The 21,191-nt window shown below is 49.1% G+C and overlaps 1 protein-coding gene and 1 long non-coding RNA gene across 2 annotated transcripts in view; one reads left to right on the forward strand and one right to left on the reverse strand.

Moving 5' to 3' along the window:
- Window positions 1-19,905, reverse strand: part of LOC139045896 (uncharacterized) — a 37,043-nt gene extending 17,138 nt beyond the window's left edge. The window contains exons 1-2 of the long non-coding RNA XR_011505255.1: window positions 17,879-19,905; window positions 985-1,141 (exon numbers count right to left, since the gene is read on the reverse strand). This is a non-coding gene — a long non-coding RNA (uncharacterized lncRNA). The remainder of the gene's footprint in view (window positions 1-984; window positions 1,142-17,878) is intronic.
- A 515-nt stretch (window positions 19,906-20,420) lies between these two features.
- Window positions 20,421-21,191, forward strand: part of PXDC1 (PX domain containing 1) — a 33,057-nt gene continuing 32,286 nt past the window's right edge. Inside the window, exon 1 of the mRNA XM_014867443.3 lies at window positions 20,421-20,808. Coding sequence (XP_014722929.2) covers window positions 20,553-20,808 — 256 coding nt within the window. The 5' untranslated portion in view covers window positions 20,421-20,552. The remainder of the gene's footprint in view (window positions 20,809-21,191) is intronic.

Genomic DNA, 21,191 nt, shown 5'->3' on the forward strand with positions numbered 1-21,191 from the left:
GAAGAAGAGAAGATAATTCTGCCAGGAGACCCACAGGCTTAGAACACACTGGCCTAGCCTCTCAGGGCCCATTCTACCACTCGGCCCTGGGCCCTGGCAGATAAGCTCCAGATGCTCAGCTGCTCCCTCCCATGAGAGGGGTAGGACCGCGTGGGCAAGAAGCAAAGCGTGGGCACAGCCTCCTGGGCACGAAAGTGCTCTTGGCTCGGTGACAGCAGGGAATGGGTCACACGTGGCTGTGGAAAGCTCTCTGCCCAACACCCACCCAGGATGATGCTGACAAGTGCAGCTGGACCCAGCATGGCAAGGGGCTCGGGCAGTCGTCCCATCTTTGCTGGCCCTGCGGAGGCAGGCTCTATCGCACGCAGCATTTTCTTAGGTAATATCCACGTGGAGGGATTTTTTTCCCGGCAGCAAAGAAATGATCCACACTTAGTGTTTAAAGAAGGAGATCATTGCTTTTTACCTTCAAACGCAGACACCCTGAGTAACTTCAGGCGGGTCTGGACATGCCGGATTTCAAGCAGAGAACAGTAAAGGTCGTTTACAGGATTAATTAGAACACGAATCAGCGCAATTTGTCAAATACTGCAATATTGACTTCCTTGCTAAGTTTTACACAGCAGAGGTGACTGGGGCCTGGGAACCACTGCTGACGTGAGAGGAAAACATCATACCCAGCGATGAGTGCTGCAGCCCGTCGGAGGACACGCGCCTGAGATTGATCACCCAAGGCTCAGCTCGTTCAGCATGACGGGACTGCGGTGTCCACAGCCATGGAAAGCTTGAGAGGTAAAGTGTCCTTGGATGAACGAGGAATGAGCCACACACACACACACACACACACACACACACACACACACAGCGAGATTATGGAGGCTTCATGCCTTGATGTTCTATAAAACGGTAAATTAATGTGCACATGGTTTCAAAAGTAGACTAGGACTTCAGTCTGAGAGGGAACGGAAGTTGAGGTGACCTTACTGTGAAGAAGGGGCTGCTTCCACCCCCGGCAGGCAGCCTCGGATGAGATGAGCTGGGCTGTGGCATGGGTGTCGTCTCCAGCATTTAGCCGAGCATGTAGTTACACATCCTTGCTGATTTCATCTCATTTTGTTTTCTTGGATGGAACTTCAGGCTGCTGCATGAAAATTACATGTTAGTGGTGGGAAGAAGAAACAAACCCAAAAAAGCAGCTTTCTTGTCTCGCTCTCAGTAGGAGAGAGGTCCTAGGGAGTCTGAAACGGCTCCTTCCTGCTTTGCTGGCAGTCGTCAACTTATTGATTACTTGTTCGGAGGAGAAAATAGTTGACAAAAGACACTCTCTCCCAAATTCTGTGCTGTTCAATAAAACAAATCCCACTGTGGGGGTGGGCCGCTGTGTGCAGTGCCGGTCTCGTAGGCCTCCCACGGGCCCTTGAAAACGGGCTTCCACCGCCAGGAGCACCGAGGAGGAAGGACCCCAATGCAGCACGATTCCACAGCCTGACTCACGATCCCGGTGTTTTCACGGACCCCCGGAGAAAACCTCTCCAACAGGGACCCACAGTGGGGAGGCTGTTGGGTATGCGGTTCCATATTGTCCCCGGGGGTTCTCAGGGACCTTTGGCAACTCTTCGTTTTCTCCTCAGAGTTTCTTGGCCATTTCCAAGTCCTGAGGACAAGTGCGTCCACATTCAAAGGACAGACGCTCGCCTGGGAGCGCGGGCAGCTGCTCGGGGCGCTCCTCCGCGGCTGGTCAGCCTGTCTGCACCCGGCCACTGGACATCTCCTCCCGGGGCCTCCCTCAGACAGGAGTTAACTGGCTCTTGAGTCTCAAGGTCCCAGAGGCAAACAAGCACAGTGCCTTGCACTCAGGGAGCCACAGCCGGCTCAGGGCCTCTCTGGGCCCTCCTGTGCCACGCCCGGTCAGAGGCACTATCGACTGGGGGGTGCAGCTCACAGCCCTGTCATCCTCATCTAGTGAGCACCGAACCCTGCCATCCGTCCTTTCCATGTTTCCTGTCCCACTCCTTTCCTTCTGTCTCCACTGGTACTTTCCCGTCAACAGCCTCCTACTTCCTCTCCCTGCTCCCAACCAGAGCCTGTCCCCCACAATGCCTCCTACACCCCACACAGGCCGTCCCCCACAATGCCTCCTACACCCCACTACAGGCCGTCCCCCACAATGCCTCCTACACCCCACACAGGCCGTCCCCCACAATGCCTCCTACACCCCACTACAGGCCGTCCCCCACAATGCCTCCTACACCCCACACAGGCCGTCCCCCACAATGCCTCCTACACCCCACTACAGGCCGTCCCCCACAATGCCTCCTACACCCCACACAGGCCGTCCCCCACAATGCCTCCTACACCCCACACAGGCCGTCCCCCACAATGCCTCCTACACCCCACACAGGCCATCCCCCACAATGCCTCCTACACCCCACACAGGCCGTCCCCCACAATGCCTCCTACACCCCACACAGGCCGTCCCCCACAATGCCTCCTACACCCCACTACAGGCCGTCCCCCACAATGCCTCCTACACCCCACTACAGGCTGTCCCCCACAATGCCTCCTACACCCCACTACAGGCTGTCCCCCACAATACTTCCTACACCCCACTACAGGCCGTCCCCCACAATGCCTCCTACACCCCACTACAAGCTGTCCTTCACAATACCTCCTACACCCCCCTACAGGTTGTCTCCCAACAATGCCTCCTACACCCCACTACAAGCTGTCCTTCACAATACCTCCTACACCCCCCTACAGGTTGTCTCCCAACAATGCCTCCTACATACCTCTACCAGTTATCCACCAGGACAGGTCTGCTCCTGTCACATACACCCGCAACACACACGTGCCTGTGCACACACACACCCAACACACACCCAAAACACACCCTATACACAAACACCCAACACGTCTACCAACCCACACATATCCAATACACACACATACCCAACACACACACACACAAAACACACCCACAACTCACACACACCTCTTCATAATCTTCAGAATAACACTTCTAAACAGTGCCCAGCCTGCATGCGAAGCTGCCACAGTTGACTCCAACCTACTTATGTAAAATCTTTTCTCTCACTAGCCCCCTGCACCAAAGATGGCACATTTAGGGACTATTTGAAATAAGCTCATCACTTGCAGTGGAAAGAAGTTTTCAGTGGAATATTTTATGGTTGTTTATCTGTTCTGTAGAAGACAAAAGATATATATATATATATATATACATCCTCACACACAAATAGACACATACGAGAAATGCATATTTATATATTACCATATCTGTGTCTATGAAGGAGGAGACCTTGTTCAAATGCTGGCTCTCCACCCTTGTACCTCTTGGAGCAGAGGCAGGGCTGAGATTCCGTAGGATTCAGTGGCTGATCCACCAGCTCACGGTTGGCCTCCCTGTCGCAGCTCTTACCACAGCGGGCTGTAATCCCTGACTTGCTTATCTGTCCCCAACTGGATGGAACTTCCTTGGGGGCGGGGGCATGTCTCTATCTCTGTGTTCACAATGGTCAGCGCAGGGCCAGCTCTCAGAAATAAGTGCGAGCAGGGCTTGGAGCCCCTACAATCTCCAGGCTGAAACAGGGTCTGGGGGGCACCTCTACTGGGGTGGGTGGGGGAGGCAGGGCATGGTAGGGCTCAGCGATCTGGGTGTGAGCCTCCATAAACTTGTATTTGCAACTTTCTAATCTTTAAAAAGAACTTGCAGGTAAATTTCCAAAATCTTTCAGGCAAAATGTTTTTTGGGTGTGCTGGTTTCCTTAAGCCAGTGCACACCACTGTGGACTCCCCCAGGACACCAGGCAGGGGCAGGCCTAGGGGAGAGGGCCAGGATCCTGTGATGGGATTTCAGGCCTTAGAAAGACCTAATTTCCCCCAAATATCTTCCCCTACTAAGCTTGTCATAGTGCCTGGCGGAACCCTTTGGGTTGTGGCTGTGGTTCTCAACCTGGTCACACATTAGAATCACCTGGGAGCTTAGTCCTGATGCTGGAAGCTTCCACCAGAGGTTCTGGGTTAATGGTCTGGGTGGACCAAGACAAGCTGCCCAGATGATTCTAACCGGCCATCAGGATTGAGAAGCTTTGCTAACACACCAGGAGCCACAGAATTTCACCACCCGCTTCTCAGTGCCCAGCCAGCATCAGTGAAAGGGTTCCAAGAGGGTTCATGCCATTGAAGGTGCTAATGGCACCTACTTCTGTTTTCACTTTAAAATAATAAATGAATAAAATAATTATGCGGGGATTTCCCCCTTTACAACCTAAAGTTGTACCTCTAAGCTTGCACCTCTGAGTACTCAGGGAGGGAGCCCACATGGTGGAGCACGGTGGGGGCGGGGCGGGGCCCTCGGCTTTTGTGGCTCTGTGTGCTGAGGACAGCTGTCCACTCTGGCGCTCCTGCCAGCCGCAGACTCCACGTGCTTCTTCACCTCAGTCTACGTGGTCTGACTCGTGCCCGTAATGGGCCTCGGTTAAACGGACAAGGCATTTGGAGAACTGACATTTAAATACAAGTTTGTGAAGAAAATAACATAATCGTTCCTCAAATAAGCCTCCAAACTTCTACCAGTTACATTTATTGAATCGGAATTCTCAAAGGACATCAGTGTCCAGCATCTCAAACCGTTGTCTAAAAGAGCAAATACAACACTTATTTCATCCACTCACTTTTCCATTTATTGAAAATAAATCGAACGAAAGACATTCCGTCTCCCTTATCATTTTGAAACAAAACATAAAAGTTATGAAAAAACTTAAGTCCATGGTCCACTTTTGATGTCTTAACATAGTCAATTTCAAGCTGTATTTTAATATTTGTCATTTGCCCAAACACAATATAACAGGTCATTTAAAAATTGGTTTGTCAACAAATTGTGCTTTTTCGTATAAAATTAAACTTTGTTAAATAGCACCAGCTACTCCTTAGGTGAGGAAAAAGTAAAAATGCAGCTTACAGATCATGATCATCATTAATATTGCATTAGAAATACTTCATGACATCTTTTGATATCACATTGATCCGAAATAAAATAAAATTAAAATAAATTTTGGTCAATGTCATGTAAAAATGATAAAATTATTTTTTTTTATTTTCAAGGAGCTTTTTGAGATTGTACATTACATGAAAGAGGAGCATGAGTCAAAAACTTTTGGGAAATGGCATCTCTTCCCCAACTTGATTATTTGTCAGAATCACTCATGGAGTTTGTTAAACAAGGAGACTTCTGGTTCACCCCTCACACACCCCTGCCTGCCAGGTGCATGAGTCAGCGTTTCCAGGAGACGCTGGGGCCCCTCTGACTTTAATAGCGCCCAGCTGATTCTGATGATGAGCCTCATCTGGGAAACCCTCATCTTGTCAGAGAGCAGGTCCTCAAAGCAAAGGGAAGCCCGAAGAGCAAGTGTGTGAGCTGGCAAAAGAGCACATTAGCAGAAAGCGGCCAGATCTGAGTGGCCCGAGGGACAGCCGCTCGCCTCCGGTTCCTCACCTGTGTAATGAGGATTAAAAACCTCAGCCTTTTAGGATTGTGGTAGCGCTGGAAGAAATCCTCTAGCAAAGTGTTCGGCCCCAAAGCAGCTAAACGGAAGTGGGGACCCAAAGAGAGGCTGGAGACACTTGGAAGAGCGATTCTGACTCTGCCTTTGCCCTATCTCAGCAAAATTATTATATTTTTTAAAATTGTAATTCACCTGTTGTATATTTTTTAAGAGACGGACAGTTTATTCATCAATCCCACCAATCTGGGACCCCAGGCCATTTCCCTGCTGGCACTTCAGTCATTGAACACTATCTCCGAGCCTGGAAATGATCATTCTCTGGTGAGGAAGTTAGAGCATTGGGGGAAGAAAGTTAAACAGTGCTCTGGGTGTTTTTATACATTTTTTAAAAAAGATTTTATTTTTCCTTTTTCTCCCCAAAGCCCCCTGGTACACAGCTCTGTGTTTTTAGTTGTGAGTCCTTCTAGTTGTAGATACATTTTTTTTAAAGATTGGCACCTGAGCTAACAACTGTTGCCAATCTTCTTTTTTTTGAATTCTTCTCCCCAAAGCCCCCCGTACATAGTTGTATATTCTAGCTGTGAGCACCTCTGGTTGTACTGTGTGGGACACTGCTTCAGCATGGCCTGATGAGTGGTGCTAGGTCTGTGCCCAGGATCCGAACCAGCGAAGCCCTGGGCCACTGAAGCGGAGTGTGCGAACTTAATGACTCAGGCACGGGGCCAGCCCCAACAGTGCTCTGTTTTGAATGTAGTTTCTGCAAGGTTCTCTAGGTGAGGATGAGTGTTCTAAAGAAAAGGAGTTGTTTTTTTTTTGAGGAAGATTAGCCCTAAGCTGACTGCTGCCAATCCTCCTCTTTTTGCTGAGGAAGACTGGCCCAGAGCTACCATCTGCACTCACCTTCCTCTACTTTATATGTGGGACACCTGCCACAGCATGGCTTGCCAAGCAGTGCCATGTTTGCACCTGGGATCCGAACCGGCGAACCCCAGGCCGCCGAAGCAGAACGTGTGCACTTAACCGCTGCACCTCTGGGCTGGCCCAGAAAAGGAGTTTTATAATGCCAACCACTATTGAGCAAGCAAGGAAGCCAGGCTGGGGGTGGGGTCTGCACGCACTGAGTCTTTGATCTAATTCTCACCACAAAGCATTCTTTCATTTAACGTCGTTCCGAGATGAAAATATAATTGTTAGCTAGGCTTACAAATTGGAAGTGCAATTCTAAAGACTGTAGAATAACTCACTTGAAGCATACGGGCTGGTAATGAGATTACATGCTCGGCTCTCAGACATCACACAGAATAAAATATGTACTGAGGAAGCTGGAGACGGGGGTCCCACTGTGGACCAAAAATATGTTATGCAAATACGGCGCATCTGTATTAGTGAGGGAAGTGGTAAAAACTAGAAAGACAGTAATCTTGAGACCTTTCTTTTCCTTAAAAAAGAGATGTGGCGGGTTCAGAAGTGCCCCCTGAGAGGGTGCCTCCTATCTGGGCCCCTGGCTGCCTCTGCAGAATGTGGAGGGGCAGCTCTGGGAAGACACATGCAAACAAACCCCGCCTGCTGCTGAGGATGCAGCCAGAACAGAGCACTAAAGAGAAGAGGAGGGAAAGAATGAAATGATGGTTTTCATCTTCATCCCTTGTGGTTAGGCATGGTTACTCTCAGTCTATTGTTAGAGCTGACTGTATTTCCATATCTCTACCTTCCTTCAGACACAATGCTCTTAACTGCCGGAAACTATTAGCATATTTCAGCAAAATTTCTTACAGCAGAAGTATGACACACGGTGATAATTCTTTTCATCAGAAGAATGAAACTGGAAGTTTGGGACATTCCTGTTCACAAAGTTACACATCCACAGCTTCCCTCGTTGATGGTTTTTTCCCCCTAGTCCATAGACTAACTACATCCAGAACAAGAAGGGTGCATGTGAATTTTATAAAGAGAATATGAGATGTTTGCTATGACAAATCTAATGTACTGGCCTGCATTTACTAGAGAGGTCCAAAACAGGGGCCTCTCAAAGTCTACACTCAAACTCTAAGTGAGCTCATTACCATGGAGAAAATGCCCCTTAAAATGGGTGAGGAAACTGGTGCAGAAATCAACGGTCTGATGTCTGCGTGTGTAGAAAAGCCTGAAGCCTTATTGTGCAGGCAGCATTCTACAGGAGGTGTGGAGAGCACGGCCACCCACGAAACGCCAGCAAAGTCCTACAGAGCTCACGGGACTACGGTCAGGGCTGCCGCAGCTATTGCTTATGTTATGCTCCAAGTTCCTTCTTTGAAAATTAAACCATTGTGGAATTAAAAATTGATATATGAACTTATCAGAGGTACCAGATGATCAGCGTCTGGATGACCGTCTTTCCTTCCTCACAGTCCCCAAGAGCTGGTAATTCGTGATCTCCCACGCGAACAAATCTGAATTTAGAAAGGATAAGTGAAACCCCTGACCACCTGCTTACTCCCCCAGGCCCAGAGAGATTGTTGTCTTTTCTAAAGCAGCAGCCAAAAGCACAGAAGAATTCTCCACTCCTATTGGTGCTGTTCTCACTTGATTTACCACCTGGCAATAAAAATCTGTTGAATGAATGAATGAATGAGCGGTGAAAGGACGGCAAAGTGGACAAAGAGAGACTTCTACAGGGAGGGAAAGAAAGTGTTGGATGAATAGATTTGAAAAAATTGGAGGGGCGAAAAAAATCTACACATGTAAAAAAAATAACTGGTTAGTTGGGTAAACAGTCATAGGTTTTGAACCTGGATTTATAATCAGTGAACTGAAAAAAAACCTAAAAACCTCCTCTTGAGATCCCCAGTAAAGTTACAGAGCATTTAGGAGTTTCATTTCCTTAGGAAGTGCTCATTCATCCCACGTTGTCATAGAAACTGCAAGTGTTTTCCGGCCGTGTTGTGGTTCCACTGAAGAACCTGGGGACCACCAAGTACGGAGTCACAAGGAGATGTAAAAGTCCCCTGCCACTTTCGCCTCCCTCCTGCCCACTCCCCCAGCTAAAATAACTCTGGATTCGTCCTTCCTTTGACGTAAGAGTTCCTACAAGCGCCTTTTGTTTGAAAACTGACTATTCCTCCCAGCTCGGAGCCAATTCAGAGGAAGAGTCCAGCTATGAGTAAACAAACCTGGCCGGCAGGAGGAGGTGGACAGGATGCGAGAAGGTAGTGCAAGCGTCCTGTACCATGGAGCATCTAATCTGGGATAATTTGGAATATGTGTAAATATTTTTACCCACCTTAATAAAATGCTTTTAATTCTATATTTGTATGTAACGGTCGAAGGGTGAAAAAATGGGCAAAATAATACACTTAGGCCTATTGGTTTTCCTGTAAGCCTATGACTTGAACAGGGTATTCCCAGCCTCAGTGTCATTTTCCCCTGGCCAATCGCCCTTCCTCATTTCGTGGACCTCGTGAAGTGAGATGAACAGCCAGAGCAATAGGGAAGTGAAAGAATTTGGATATGTTCAGTTTCTGCCCAATATCCTTAGCTATTAATTTCATTCTTTTATTCATTGTTTTGAAAGCCACTTCAAACCCTTTTTGGAATGAAATAGTTATAATAAATAATTGAATAGTGTGTGTGTGGTTGCGTTCTAGGAAGAATTACATTTCTTCTAAGGTGGGACTTAAAATCATTGGAATTAATTTGGAAACACCCCTCAATTCCATTTTCTCTCAATTTAAAACTGACAACATGTCAAACCCTGTTTCCCTGAAAGTGACCAAAAGCAGCAAAATTAATCACCCAGAGCTATTATCATTGGAAACACAATTATGTAAAGGCTTCTGAAGACTAGACAGCGCTTACACTACGGGAGGGTGTGGTCACGGGTGTAAAGTACGTGGATAGCAAGTAAACCTTGGCCGTTTGCCCAAAGCATGCCCGCACAGCCGCCTGGCACAGACCAGCTATCTCAGAGAGGCTGCCTCTAAGTCAAACCGTCTTCCAGTGTGGTCTGAGGGGCTGTGTGGGCTCCACCGCCGTGGCAGCTGCTCTTACGTTGAGCCTGTCTTTCCAACGCAGTGCACCAGCAAGCCATCTCACTTACCGTCAGCCTGGGATCTGCTGACGCTGAACTTGGAGTGGAGTTTTGGGAGTATAATCAGAATCAAAGGAGATGCCAGTCTGCTGAACTTTAAAATAGGTTGTTAACAGAAAGCAAAACCGGCCAGAGAAGTCCGCAATTGCTTAGCTTCTAAACTACTGCTGTAGCCCAAGTTGGTGATCAGAACTAGCGCTGGTTTTCTAGAAGATATACATACATTTCTGGGGACTGGTGGTGGAAAGAAAGTCCCTCAAGCATAAACTTTCCACCCATGCGTACTCTCCTCCCTCAGAGGTACAATGTAAGCAAATTAAAAAAAAAATTTAAGTGAGGAGGAAGCAAACATTCCAGCTATTCTTAGCTCCTCTTCAATCATTGGCCGAAATCGCATGTTTTTGGAAGGGAGTGCTTTCTCCATCCCTTTAAAAACTTATTTACTTATTTTTTCAGTCTTATGACTTCTGCTCTGGGCTAACTGAGGCCAGGTCGTTCTGAATGTTTGAGTTAAAGGGCCCCTGGGAAAAGAAACTTCAATTATGTTCCTGTCTGGGAAATGTCAGAACAATCCATCATGACGGCTAATACAAATGTACTCACTTCTGTAAAAGTCAGCTCCTTGGACCAAGACACTGGCATGTGCTCCATTGCCCTGAGCTTTTTTCTGGCTTCAGTTCACTGAACCCTTTGTGCCTGGGCAGAATTTACGCCCCATTGGTGAGGCCATCACAGGCAGGAGAAATGTATAGCAGAAATTTGACAATTAGCTGCAATTCTTGGGATGTGCAGAGAACTAAGCTAAGTAATTTGGGCTGCTACTTGGAAGTAAACATTCAGGCCAACTAGAGGGAAAGAGACAAGGGTAAAATTAGAGGCTTTCATTAATATGGCCATAGCTGCATTGAGCAGATCTGGAGATGAAAGTATAAATATACACAAAAGCCAAAAAGGAAATCAGGATGTGAATATTTGCTGGAAAGGAGGGTCACCTGAGACGCCTTAAAGTTCTCTCGACTTGTAGTAAGATATCTTTAAAATTGTCTTGATGTAAATTTCCCCCCATTTCTTTAGACTGACCCCCAAGAAGTACTAGAATTCTTGTGTCAAGAAGGCAAAGAGAAACAAGCAAGGGTTTCCCACTCTAGAATGATACTCTTGAGATTCCAAAAGGAAGGTCAAAGGGGGGCAGGAAACAAGAGTTTGTGCCCCAGAAAGAGAGGAAAGGAAGAATTAAGTCTCCTTGGGTGTATGGCAGGGAACGTGGTGGCAGGGGTGCCCTTGGAGGTTCAGGGGAAGGAAATGGAAATGGAGAGGACCACCTGGCAGCCAGCACACTCTGCTGCATGGAAGCCAAGCCACTGCTGGGGATCACGGTGTTGCAGGTGGTGAGGAGCTGGTCTTCCTGTCCTCACTGGGCCAGGACCCTCATGGACCCATGCCTGCCCACTGCCTGTGGACAGGGTGCTCGTCTCTCCAAACACTTGCTGAGCCCAGAACTGCCTCAAATTTCCTCCCTTGGATGGCCTGAATCATATAAATCCCCCCAAAACAGAGTAGGTCCTTGCTACTCGGCGATGCTGTTGGGGACAGATCCAAGCCCCTGCATGTGGGTGAGGCTGAGTGGCCAAACACACCCCCTGACTAGAAACTCCTGCTCCTTCTAATCAAATTTACAGAAATTTAGTCGATCCACATTTTCTTTTCAGAAATATATGTACTCCATAAAGTGAGGGGCAATGGAATTCAACCTTGGTCTTCTTCATTGAGAGCTCTTGCTCCCCTTGTGCTAAATGCCTGGTGATGTGGTTAGAATGAGACTGCACTAAAGGGACAAGCTGTTGGGCATATAGATATGAGCAGATATCAAATGAAGTAAACACAGACCCAGATTCCCCACACAATTTCTCAAACAGGCCTGAAGTTCCTCAGTCTCCTTTTTATTCACTCATAGGAGAAAATGTTTCCTGGGTGCCCATCTAGAGTCTCCATGTTGGGTGACACAACTAATGCAAATATACTCAGGACAATATCTCTACCCTCAGGAGCATTCGTAGCTTTACGATAACATTCACTACAGCTAAATGACCATTAAAGACTTTTTAGCCGGCATGTGAAATGATTCTATTAAAGTTTAGTTGGGGCCAGCCCCAGTGGCCTACTGGTTAAGTTTGGTGCACTCTACTTCGGTGGCCTGAGTTTGGTTCCCGGGCACAGACCTACACTGCTCTGTTAGTGGCCATGCTGTGTTGGCGGCCCATGTACTAAAAATAGAGGAAGATTGGCATGGATGTTAGCTCAACGTGAATCTTCCTCAGCAAAAAAATATAAATAAATAAAAGTCTAGTTGAATATCTAACTTGGGGAATTTGGGTATAAAATGCAATATGGCGGACTTAATTTGCTGGGATTCTTGTGTTATGTGGTGACGGTGGTGTGCAAGAAGCCTAGGCATTTCAGGACCAAGGAGCCTTAAATTCTTCGTCACCTTGTGCATAACTCTACGAATTATACACAAGATGCAGTGTTGATTGATTTTGCTTTTTCCTTGACCTTTAACTCAGTGAGTAGTAACCAGTTTGGGAATAATTTTAATGTGCTTGGTAAAAGTCCTTGGCTGCTGTTGCTTATACAGAACCTGAGCCTTAATATCACTGTGAAAACGTCAGCTGAAATAAGTGGTTTCTCAAGGCAAGTGACAGGACCTTTCCCCTCTCTTCTCGTTAATTTATGGGTGATTCACTTGACATCGTTTAGATTCTCTGGATACTATAAAGGAGTAGAAATAAGAATAGTATTCTCCCGCCCCTGTTTTTTCTTGTGAAAATTTTCAAATATTAAAAAAGTTGAAAAAATAGAATAGTATAATAAATGCCTGCATCCCTTCTCTTAGATTCAACAATTATTAACATTTGGCTATATTCACTTCATCTATCTGCCTGTCTATCTCTCTCTCTCTCTCTATTGTGGAACCAATTGAAAGACGGTCTTTAACATTACAACACTTCATTACTAAGGACTTTGGTATGCAAAGTCCAAAAACAAGGACATTTTCATTACAAAATACCATTACTACATTTAAGAAAACAAACAAAAATTCTGAAATACCATTGATTATACTGTTTATAGTTTTTCCCAGTGCCTAGGAGTTATTCTTTATGCTCATTGATATGGTTTTATTTTTATGTACTAGGGTGACCTTATTTGGTTTCACTCTAACCATTGTCAGAAAGCATGGCTTAAGAGATTGTTCTAATACCAAAAGTCTAATTTTTGGTAAATGTGCTGCCAAACTCAGTTCCTTGAAGGCGTATTTTATTTGATAGTGAAGTCAGCCTGGTGGGATCACCAGGAATCTGTGTTGGTTATTTGTCTATACACAAAGACATGCAGCATCAATTAGTAAATCTTACTTTGACACTTTCCCAAGACAAGACCCAGATCACATGGGCCAGCTTTAGGGTGGACAACGCTGGGGTCTTGACTGTTCTTTTGCTCACGCAGTAGAGCCGCTCCCAGGCTGCAGGAAATTTCAGCTGCAGATTCTCCTTGTGCCATCACCGCGAGAGCTGGATGCTCCTCAGACATTGTTGTTGTGAGGATTAATCAGATCCAGACAAGAATTCTGTTTTGTTGATTGAGGGCATATCCGTGCCCTTTAAAAGAAATGACTGAACCCTCACACTGTGGGATGGATATCCTTTCGTGTGAAATACCTGCAGTCTGCCCCTGGCCCGAGTCTAGCACCTTAGCTATTTGCTGCTCTCACAGGCTTCACATGCTAGTGAGGGGACAGATGGCTCAAAAGCATGTACAATGTCGTGTCCTCTGGACAGGAAGGAGATGGTGACAGGCAGGAGCACGCTCGTGTCAGAAGAGTGGTCTGGGAGGGCCTCACTGATAAGGTGCTAGACTTGAGCAGAGAGCAAGGAGGGGGCCATCGGCAAGGACACAAGGCAGCTTCAGGCTGAGGCAACTGTGACCACAAAGCCCCGGGGTGGGACCTGCCCAGCGTATCTGAAGAGGAGCAGACTGTGGGAGTGGGAGGGTGGTAGGGGGTGAGGGGCTGGGCTGAGGGGTGACATGGCAGGTCCCGTAGAAGTCTTGGAAGCCAGGCTGCCCTTCTGGAGTTTACCTCCAAGATGGGAAGCCACTGGCGGGAAGGCATTTGCAGTCCACACTTAGCAACTGAGTAAGGTTCTATGGCCTGCATATCTGTGCACTTGTTTTCCTCTGCTCCTTTTTCTCTTCTACTGTATTTCCTAGGCCTTTGATTTTAATTTATGCGTTTTTATCATGTATATATAGTTAGCCCTACATAAGTCAATATAAATGTATTAAGTCATCTTAAATCTTTTGTGGAATCTAACAAGACATATCTATGTCGCTAGATATATATCTATGCAGTAAAAATTTAAAAATTATATTAGTTGTCTTGGACTAACATTTCTGGTTAATATGAGCAGCTATTTAGCTCAAAACAGGTAAGAATGAAGTTCAGGCACGCGCACTTTATTTCTATTCAGAATAGAAGGAAATGTAGATGTTTGTCCTAAAAGAATGCTGATGTTTGTCCTAATATATGATATACAATGGTTCTCATGTAAATATTATGGGCAGGCACTAAGTCTCCAGTTATAGTGTTGATCCTAAATATTTCAATTTGATCATTAAACTTTTCTCATTTTAACAAGTTCACTTAACTACTCATGGCAGCTTGCAGAAAGCAGCTTGAGTGGACGTTTCAATGAGCTAATAAATGTGAAAACTAAAATGTCATCTTCAAACCAACAAGTCATGTGAAATCATGTCATGTATTCACGGATTCATATCATTGGGGAAAATGGCGTGGACGCGGGGAGGAGGTACAAATGTTTCGTCTGTCTATAAGCTGATTGCTAAGAAACCTCACACAAATTATGTGTTGAAGAATATTTACTGAATGCTGGGAACTGAAAAGGGTAAAACTCCAGCATCGCCTCCCAATGGGATTAGTTAGTGAGGCGACTAAAGCTGATGGTCGGAAACGGTCTTGAGTTTTCATTGATTTTTCAGTCATGTTCAAAAATGGTGACTCAAATTCGTGCAAACACCTCGGCTGCAGCTAAGGGTGAAGTCTACCACCCAGGCCTTCAGGAACAAAATTCCACCCTCAGCAAAGGGGCAGCGTGAAACAATGTTCAGATTGGCAGGAACATGCAGAGATGAGGTCATGAGGACTGGGTTAGGGTTCCTCGGGAGTAACAAGGATGAGAAGGAATACATGCATGAAAAGACAGATTCAGAGAGAATTCACACCCGAGTGAGTCTCAGTGGTCATCTGTAGCCCAACCCTCCTTAGTAGTCAGGACACTGAGATGGTAGGAGCACAAGTGATTGACTACACAGCTGGCTCAGCATCTGCAGTGACAAAGGAGAAGTGACCATGTAGATAGTAGAAGAAAAAATCTGCTTAGACGAACTTTTAAATTACCTGTGAATTACTGCAGTAATACCAGCCTATTGCATTAAATTTGGAGAACACGAAAAGTGCACAAAAGAAAATAAAAGTCTGTAATCCCATTCCTGAGAGGCCATCACCGTGAACATTTTGGTCTGTCCCCTTTTAAGATGGCTCAACACCTGGGATTTACGTCTCCAGGAAAATCTGGATTTGACGATAGGTTATAAAATCTTCCCAAATGTCCAATTGTCAGAATTGATGGATGACATCATTTTGGTGGGAAGAGCAGTGTTGGCTCTCTGGCTCATTCAGTCATTCATTTCCTCCCTCACTTATTCATTTGACAGATATTTAGTGAGGCTGGATCACACGCCAGGCCCTGTGTCAGGCATTGGGTAAATAAATATGAGGAGACAGTTTAGTCCCTGTCCTCACGGAGGTTCCATTCTAGCCAGGAAAACGTAATTCACGCTCAGTTACAATTATGGACCGATGCAGGTACTGTGAGATGGTACAGCAGCATCTCCTGACACTGTCCAGACTCACTTTGTCTGTTTTATGCTAGAATCAGCCTTGCTACTCAGAGTGGCCTGCAGATAATGAGCTCTGGCCTCTCCTGGGAACTTGTCGGAAATGCAGACTCTCAGCCCCACTCAGACCTACTGCATCAAGACCTGCTTTTTAACAAGCTCCCGGGGGACTCAGGCATAGCAGGGTTTGAGAAGCACTGGTCTGAAGGGGGAGTGGAGTCGGCAGTCCACGGCAGGTGGCGGAGGGGCCCTGAGCAGGCTCAGAGTGGAAGGGGCTTGGCAATTTGAGACAGTGAAGGAAGGCCAGTGTGGCTGGTGGGGTCAGCAGGGAGGCCCCCAGTTTGGGGCTTGCCATGGCTTTGGGACCTCTTCAGACCCTCCTGGGAACTTCAGTTTCCTCACCAGCCATGGGGCTGTTGCGAGGATCAGATTAGTTAAGGTGTCCGAGAATGTTCACAACTGTGAGGCCCCATCACTGCTCTTCTTTTGGAGAGAAGGGAGAAGAGCTGTGGCTGCGGATGCTCACTCCATTACCCTCCTGCGTCTACAACGTCGGGTGCGGCGAAACACAAGGAAAGCATGGCGCGCCGATGAAGAGTTCATCAACCTCAGCCCAAGCCCAGGCAGGGCGGGAAAAGACTCTTGAGCTCTAACTGCTTATTGTCGGAGGTATACTGGGGGTCATTACAAATTGTGGAACCCGGGGGGTTAGGGCCATCCTGGGGACAGGATCGCCCCCCACCCCCCGCAGTCTCACTTCCTGACTTTAGCCCCCAGCTTCCTATCACATTGTCACATGCAGAATGAGGGGACACAGAGGGTGACCTTTGTACTGTCTCTAGGGAGAGGGGATAGAACTTAAAAAAAAAAAAAAAACAACACACAACTAAGCCAAAACAAAACAACTGCACAAGAAAGACAAACAGAAAAATAAACATCACCTCAAAAGTAAAGGCCTTGAATTTCATGGTCTTTGATTCCCATTATTTACTCTTATTAATCGGATTGGAATATCGGGTTTCCAAGGCTCTTATCTACACCCAGGGCTCCTGGTTAGTCTGTGTAATTCTACCCCAGGCTTGGGAGACAGACAGGAGACACAGGAGACCCAGAGAGCTCCTCTGTGTCCTCCATTTCACAGGCTGTTGTGTAGCCTCAGGCATTAAACTAGCCGATCAGCTTGGCTTTACAACCTGAAACCACTCTCCCTCCTTGTTTCTGTCCCTAACATTTATGTAACAGGGCCTCGGAGGGGTTCACAACACACTTTCTGCCGTGTGCCATCTTATTTGTCCTCACAACAGACGTGGGCTTTTTCAAAATGTTTGCTTTAAATTCCTAATTCATAGAAAGGCAAATCCAGGCAAAGAAAGTTGAGGTGAGCAGTTTGAGATTCCCCGGGTGGAGGCAGTCAGTGGCTGCGCAAGACCAGGAGTCAGAGGTTCTAGCATTTATTTCAGAGATTCTTTCATCACCATCAGAAAATATTTAAAGAACAGAAAAATACTAAAAAGAAAATCTCCATAGCGCTTATTCCCTCATCCAGAGTCAAGCACTGGGGCATCTTGGCTATTTACTTTCAGCCTCTCACAGCACCCACAGCCCTCTAAAAACTACACAACATGGGAGGCCTGCCCTGTGGCCTAGTGGTTACGTTTATATGCTCTGCTTCGGCGTGCAGGCTCGGTTCTGGGCGCACATCTATGCCACCTGTCAGGGGCCGTGCTGTGGCCACGACCCACATACAAAATAGGGCAAGATTGGAACTGATGTTAGCTCAGGGCTAATCTTCCTCAGCAAAAAACAAAAGATAAAAAAATTACACAATATGTGCATTCAGCTAATTCAGAAATGTATATAAGAACATTATAGGTAATGCAAAAGCCCTCTTGACACCCTCCCATCTTGACTTGTCCACCATCCCAAAGGCACCTTTATGGGATTGGCAGGTATCTTCACAAATTCTTTCATATTGTTTTGCCATATATTACCATGGTATAGCCGTTAGTCATTTCTACCGACATTTCTTTCTGATGTTTATCCATACTTTCAGAATGGATTCAGTTTTTTGTGGCTGTATAGTATTCTCTCACATGCCAGTGCTATTAATTTATTCACTCCACTCTAAGGATTAAGTCATTTCCAGTTTCTCACTGTGGCAGACATGCAACAATGAATGCCTTTATACGTTTCTCTTAGTGCCTACGTGGAAACATTTCTCTAGGACTGAATCCTAGAAGAGGAATCGTTGGGGCACAAGTCATGCACATTTTCAGTTTTAACAACTACTGCCAAACTGCCTTCTAAAGAGCCTTACCTCACACCTTGTGAAAAAATTCTTGCTCTTGTCAGACTTGTCCAAGTATAATTTCAAGTTAAAAAATATGACTTTCCAATATGTTCCTACAAATAAGGAATACACGTGTCAAAAATTTATTCAATCACTAATGAGGAAATTTGTAAGATGAAAAAGCTGATTGAAAGACCATTTGGAGAAATGGGTTTACATAGTCCTTAAAAAATATTAAAATAGGATTGCTAGGCTAGAAGTGAGAATGGTTAACGTCCTGCAGGGCAATAAATTATAACCTTTGAGGTTATCTTTTCTTTGGTACAAAAAATATTTGCATCTCTACCAGGCACAAATCTCTAAGTTAATATATAATCTTACGGAGTCTTAGCCTTTCATTAATAATAAACAGCAACATCAAACAATGGTACACTCTCCTAGAAAATTAAGTAATCCTTTGGCCTTTAAACAATCCTTCAAAATGTCAGTGAAAGGACACACTTTGAAAGAATGATGATTCTTTTGGCTTTCTTTTCAGATTTTGGGTACTTTTTCTTAGATTTTACAAATCTATATCAATGCAATGGATTTAAAAATGGCAGTTCATTGTGTTTTGATCCGAATTTCTGTCATTATTAGCAGCATTTGGGGGCTTGCTATTTTTAATTGGCCATCTAGTTTTCTCTAGTTCCAGGTCTCTTTAAAGAAACATCACTGATACGAAAATACTTTCTTCTTTTTAGTGAACCAGGAACGCCTGACGCAAAGTGAAGGGCAGCTTCACAGAGTTAGGCCTCTTAGGCAACAAGGGAATGGAGACCTGATGGCTCCTAGGAAAGATTTTACACGGCGCAGGGTGCCCGAAAAACAGGATGCGTAACAGCACCTTCAATCTGGCCTCTAAAGTCCTGGGGAGGCCGCTCAGCCCAGAGGCAGTAGGAGAAAAGGGATGTGCGTCCAGGGAGGATGAGGCTCGGGGAGGCCTCGCTGAGGAAGGTGGACCTCAGGTCTGCTCTGGCCTCTGCCCTCAGGTCCCTCCTGCACGGGGCGGACTGCGGTCGGTCGGTCAGTCTACTATCAGTCGCACAGCATCTACTGACAGCCTGCCACAGCCGGGGGCGGGAGAGGCTGCTAGATTTTTCACAGGGCAAACCGGGAGAAAGACCAACACAGGCAGGTAAACACGAACCCTGATGTTGAACTTTGACGATATATCCGAAAGTCTGAATAAAACCTGGCGGCGGCGATGCGGGGCGGGGGCATCTCGGTCTGGACTGAGTCAAGTGACCTGCATAACAGCGCTCGGGCCTCGAACCTCTGTCGCCCTAGAGGGCTTTCAAGACTTTCCAGAACGCTGCACAGCGCCGAGGGCCCTCGCCCTGGCTCTCCTACCGCGCCTAGGGCGATGCGAGGTCACTGGAGACACTTCTGGAACCAACTTCCAATTCTTAAACTCTCGCATGAAATGATCTTCCCGTGAGGAGCAGCCTCAGGAACAGGAGGCTGCGAATCACGGCCGCTGCGATTCGTTTCACCGTGGGCAGTGTCCCCAGTGCCCCGTCTCACAAACCGCTCCCGGCCCACTCGGGGACGCTCTGTCCCAGGAGACCCCTTCCCACCCCCGCTCCGCCCGCTTCTTAGCAGGGGGCTTCCTTCCTTAGGAGGGCCTCGGCTTGTGGGCGGGTCGCGGTCCCCGGAGACACCCTTCCCGGGCAAGGCCTGACCGCTGCTGCCCGACCCGCCGCGTCCCCGCCAGCATGCCGGCGGCGGCCGGGCCTTGGCCGGGCTGTGGCACGACTGGAATGCGCGGGGGGACGCCGGGCGGGGGACGCGCGCGGGGCGGGCCGGCCTCGGCCTCGGGCCCCCGGCCCCCCGGCCCCCCTGCCCCCCGGCCCGGGTGGGTAGGCAGGCGGCGGTGCGGAGACCAGGGCGCGCCTCGCTCGGCGGTCGGGCCGCCCTCCCCTGCCCGACGCTTGCAGGGTCCGCCCCGTCGCGGGCCGGGGGCGGGGGCGCAGGAGGATTCCCAAGCCTGGAGAAGCGGAAGGAGAAACAGCCCCTGGGCCCGCCCCCCCACACCCCTCCCCCAAGTCTCGTCCAGTCCGGCCCAGCGGCTCGGGGCCGGGGGGACGGAAGCGGCGGGCCGGTAGGCCGGCGGGCGGGCGGGCGCGGAGGCGGGCCCAGCGCTCGGGTTTCGGCCCCGCTCCGGCGGCCTGGGGTCCCCGCGGCGCCAGCAGCGCGCCCTCGGGGGCGGGGGCCCGGGCGCGGCGGCCAGGCCCTCCCTCCGCGCAGCCGGCGGCGCGTCCTCTCCCCGGAGGCGGGAGGAGGGCGGACCGGCCGCGGCCTCACGTCGGCGGCCGCGCCGCCCGCGATGGGAAGTGCCTTATAAAGCCGCCGCCCGGCCGCGCCGGCCGACTCGTCGCCGCGCTTTGGCGGAGTGCGCGGCGCCCAGGGCAGACCCGACGGACCCCGGGCCCTGACAGCCCGCGGACAGGCCCCGGTCCCGGCAGAGCCCGGCCCGGCCTCGGCTCCGGACAGCCCCCGGCAGAGCCCGGCCCGGCCCCGGCTCCAGACAGCCCCCGCCCGACTCCGGCTCCGGTCAGCCCCCGGCAGAGCCCGGCCCGGCCGGACGCGCCTCCTGCCGGCGGGCGGGGGCCGGGCGGGGCGGGGGGCGCCCCGCGGCGGGGGATGCGCGGCCCGCGGCATGGCCTCGGCGGTGTTTGAGGGCACCTCGCTCGTGAACATGTTCGTGCGCGGCTGCTGGGTGAACGGCATCCGCAGGCTCATCGTCAGCCGGCGCGGCGACGAGGAGGAGTTCTTCGAGATCCGCACCGAGTGGTCGGACCGCAGCGTGCTCTACCTGCACCGCAGCTTCGCCGACCTGGGCCGCCTGTGGCAGCGCCTCCGCGACGCCTTCCCCGAGGACCGGCCTGAGCTGGCACGCGCCCCGCTGCGGCAAGGTTCGGGGCCGGGGCGGGGGGCCCCCGGTGGGGTCTTGGGGGAGGCAGGGTTGCCAGGTCGTTCTGAAGTGCAGTAAAGGGAGGAGGGGAACGCAGGGGAAGTTGATTAAACCACGATTGCGGCACGGGACAGGACACACTTGGACCCTCCGCCCCAGAGGAGGGACGCCCAGGGCGGCGGTGGTGGGAGGACGAGGAGTCGGCCCCTGGAGTCCCGAGGCCCTCCCGGCCGAGATCGGCAGGACGCGCGCCCTGACCGTCACCGACGACTAGTCGCTGACCAGTACCTGTGCGGCGGCCAGAGTCCGGGCGGCCCCCAGGTCGCTCAGCACCAGCCCCTGCTCGGGAGTGGTGGCCGCCTCCCTCCCCGCCCTGCCCGGACG

This window comes from Equus asinus, chromosome 8 (genome assembly GCF_041296235.1).
Source record: "Equus asinus isolate D_3611 breed Donkey chromosome 8, EquAss-T2T_v2, whole genome shotgun sequence".
In the NCBI taxonomy this organism is placed as follows: domain Eukaryota; kingdom Metazoa; phylum Chordata; class Mammalia; order Perissodactyla; family Equidae; genus Equus; species Equus asinus.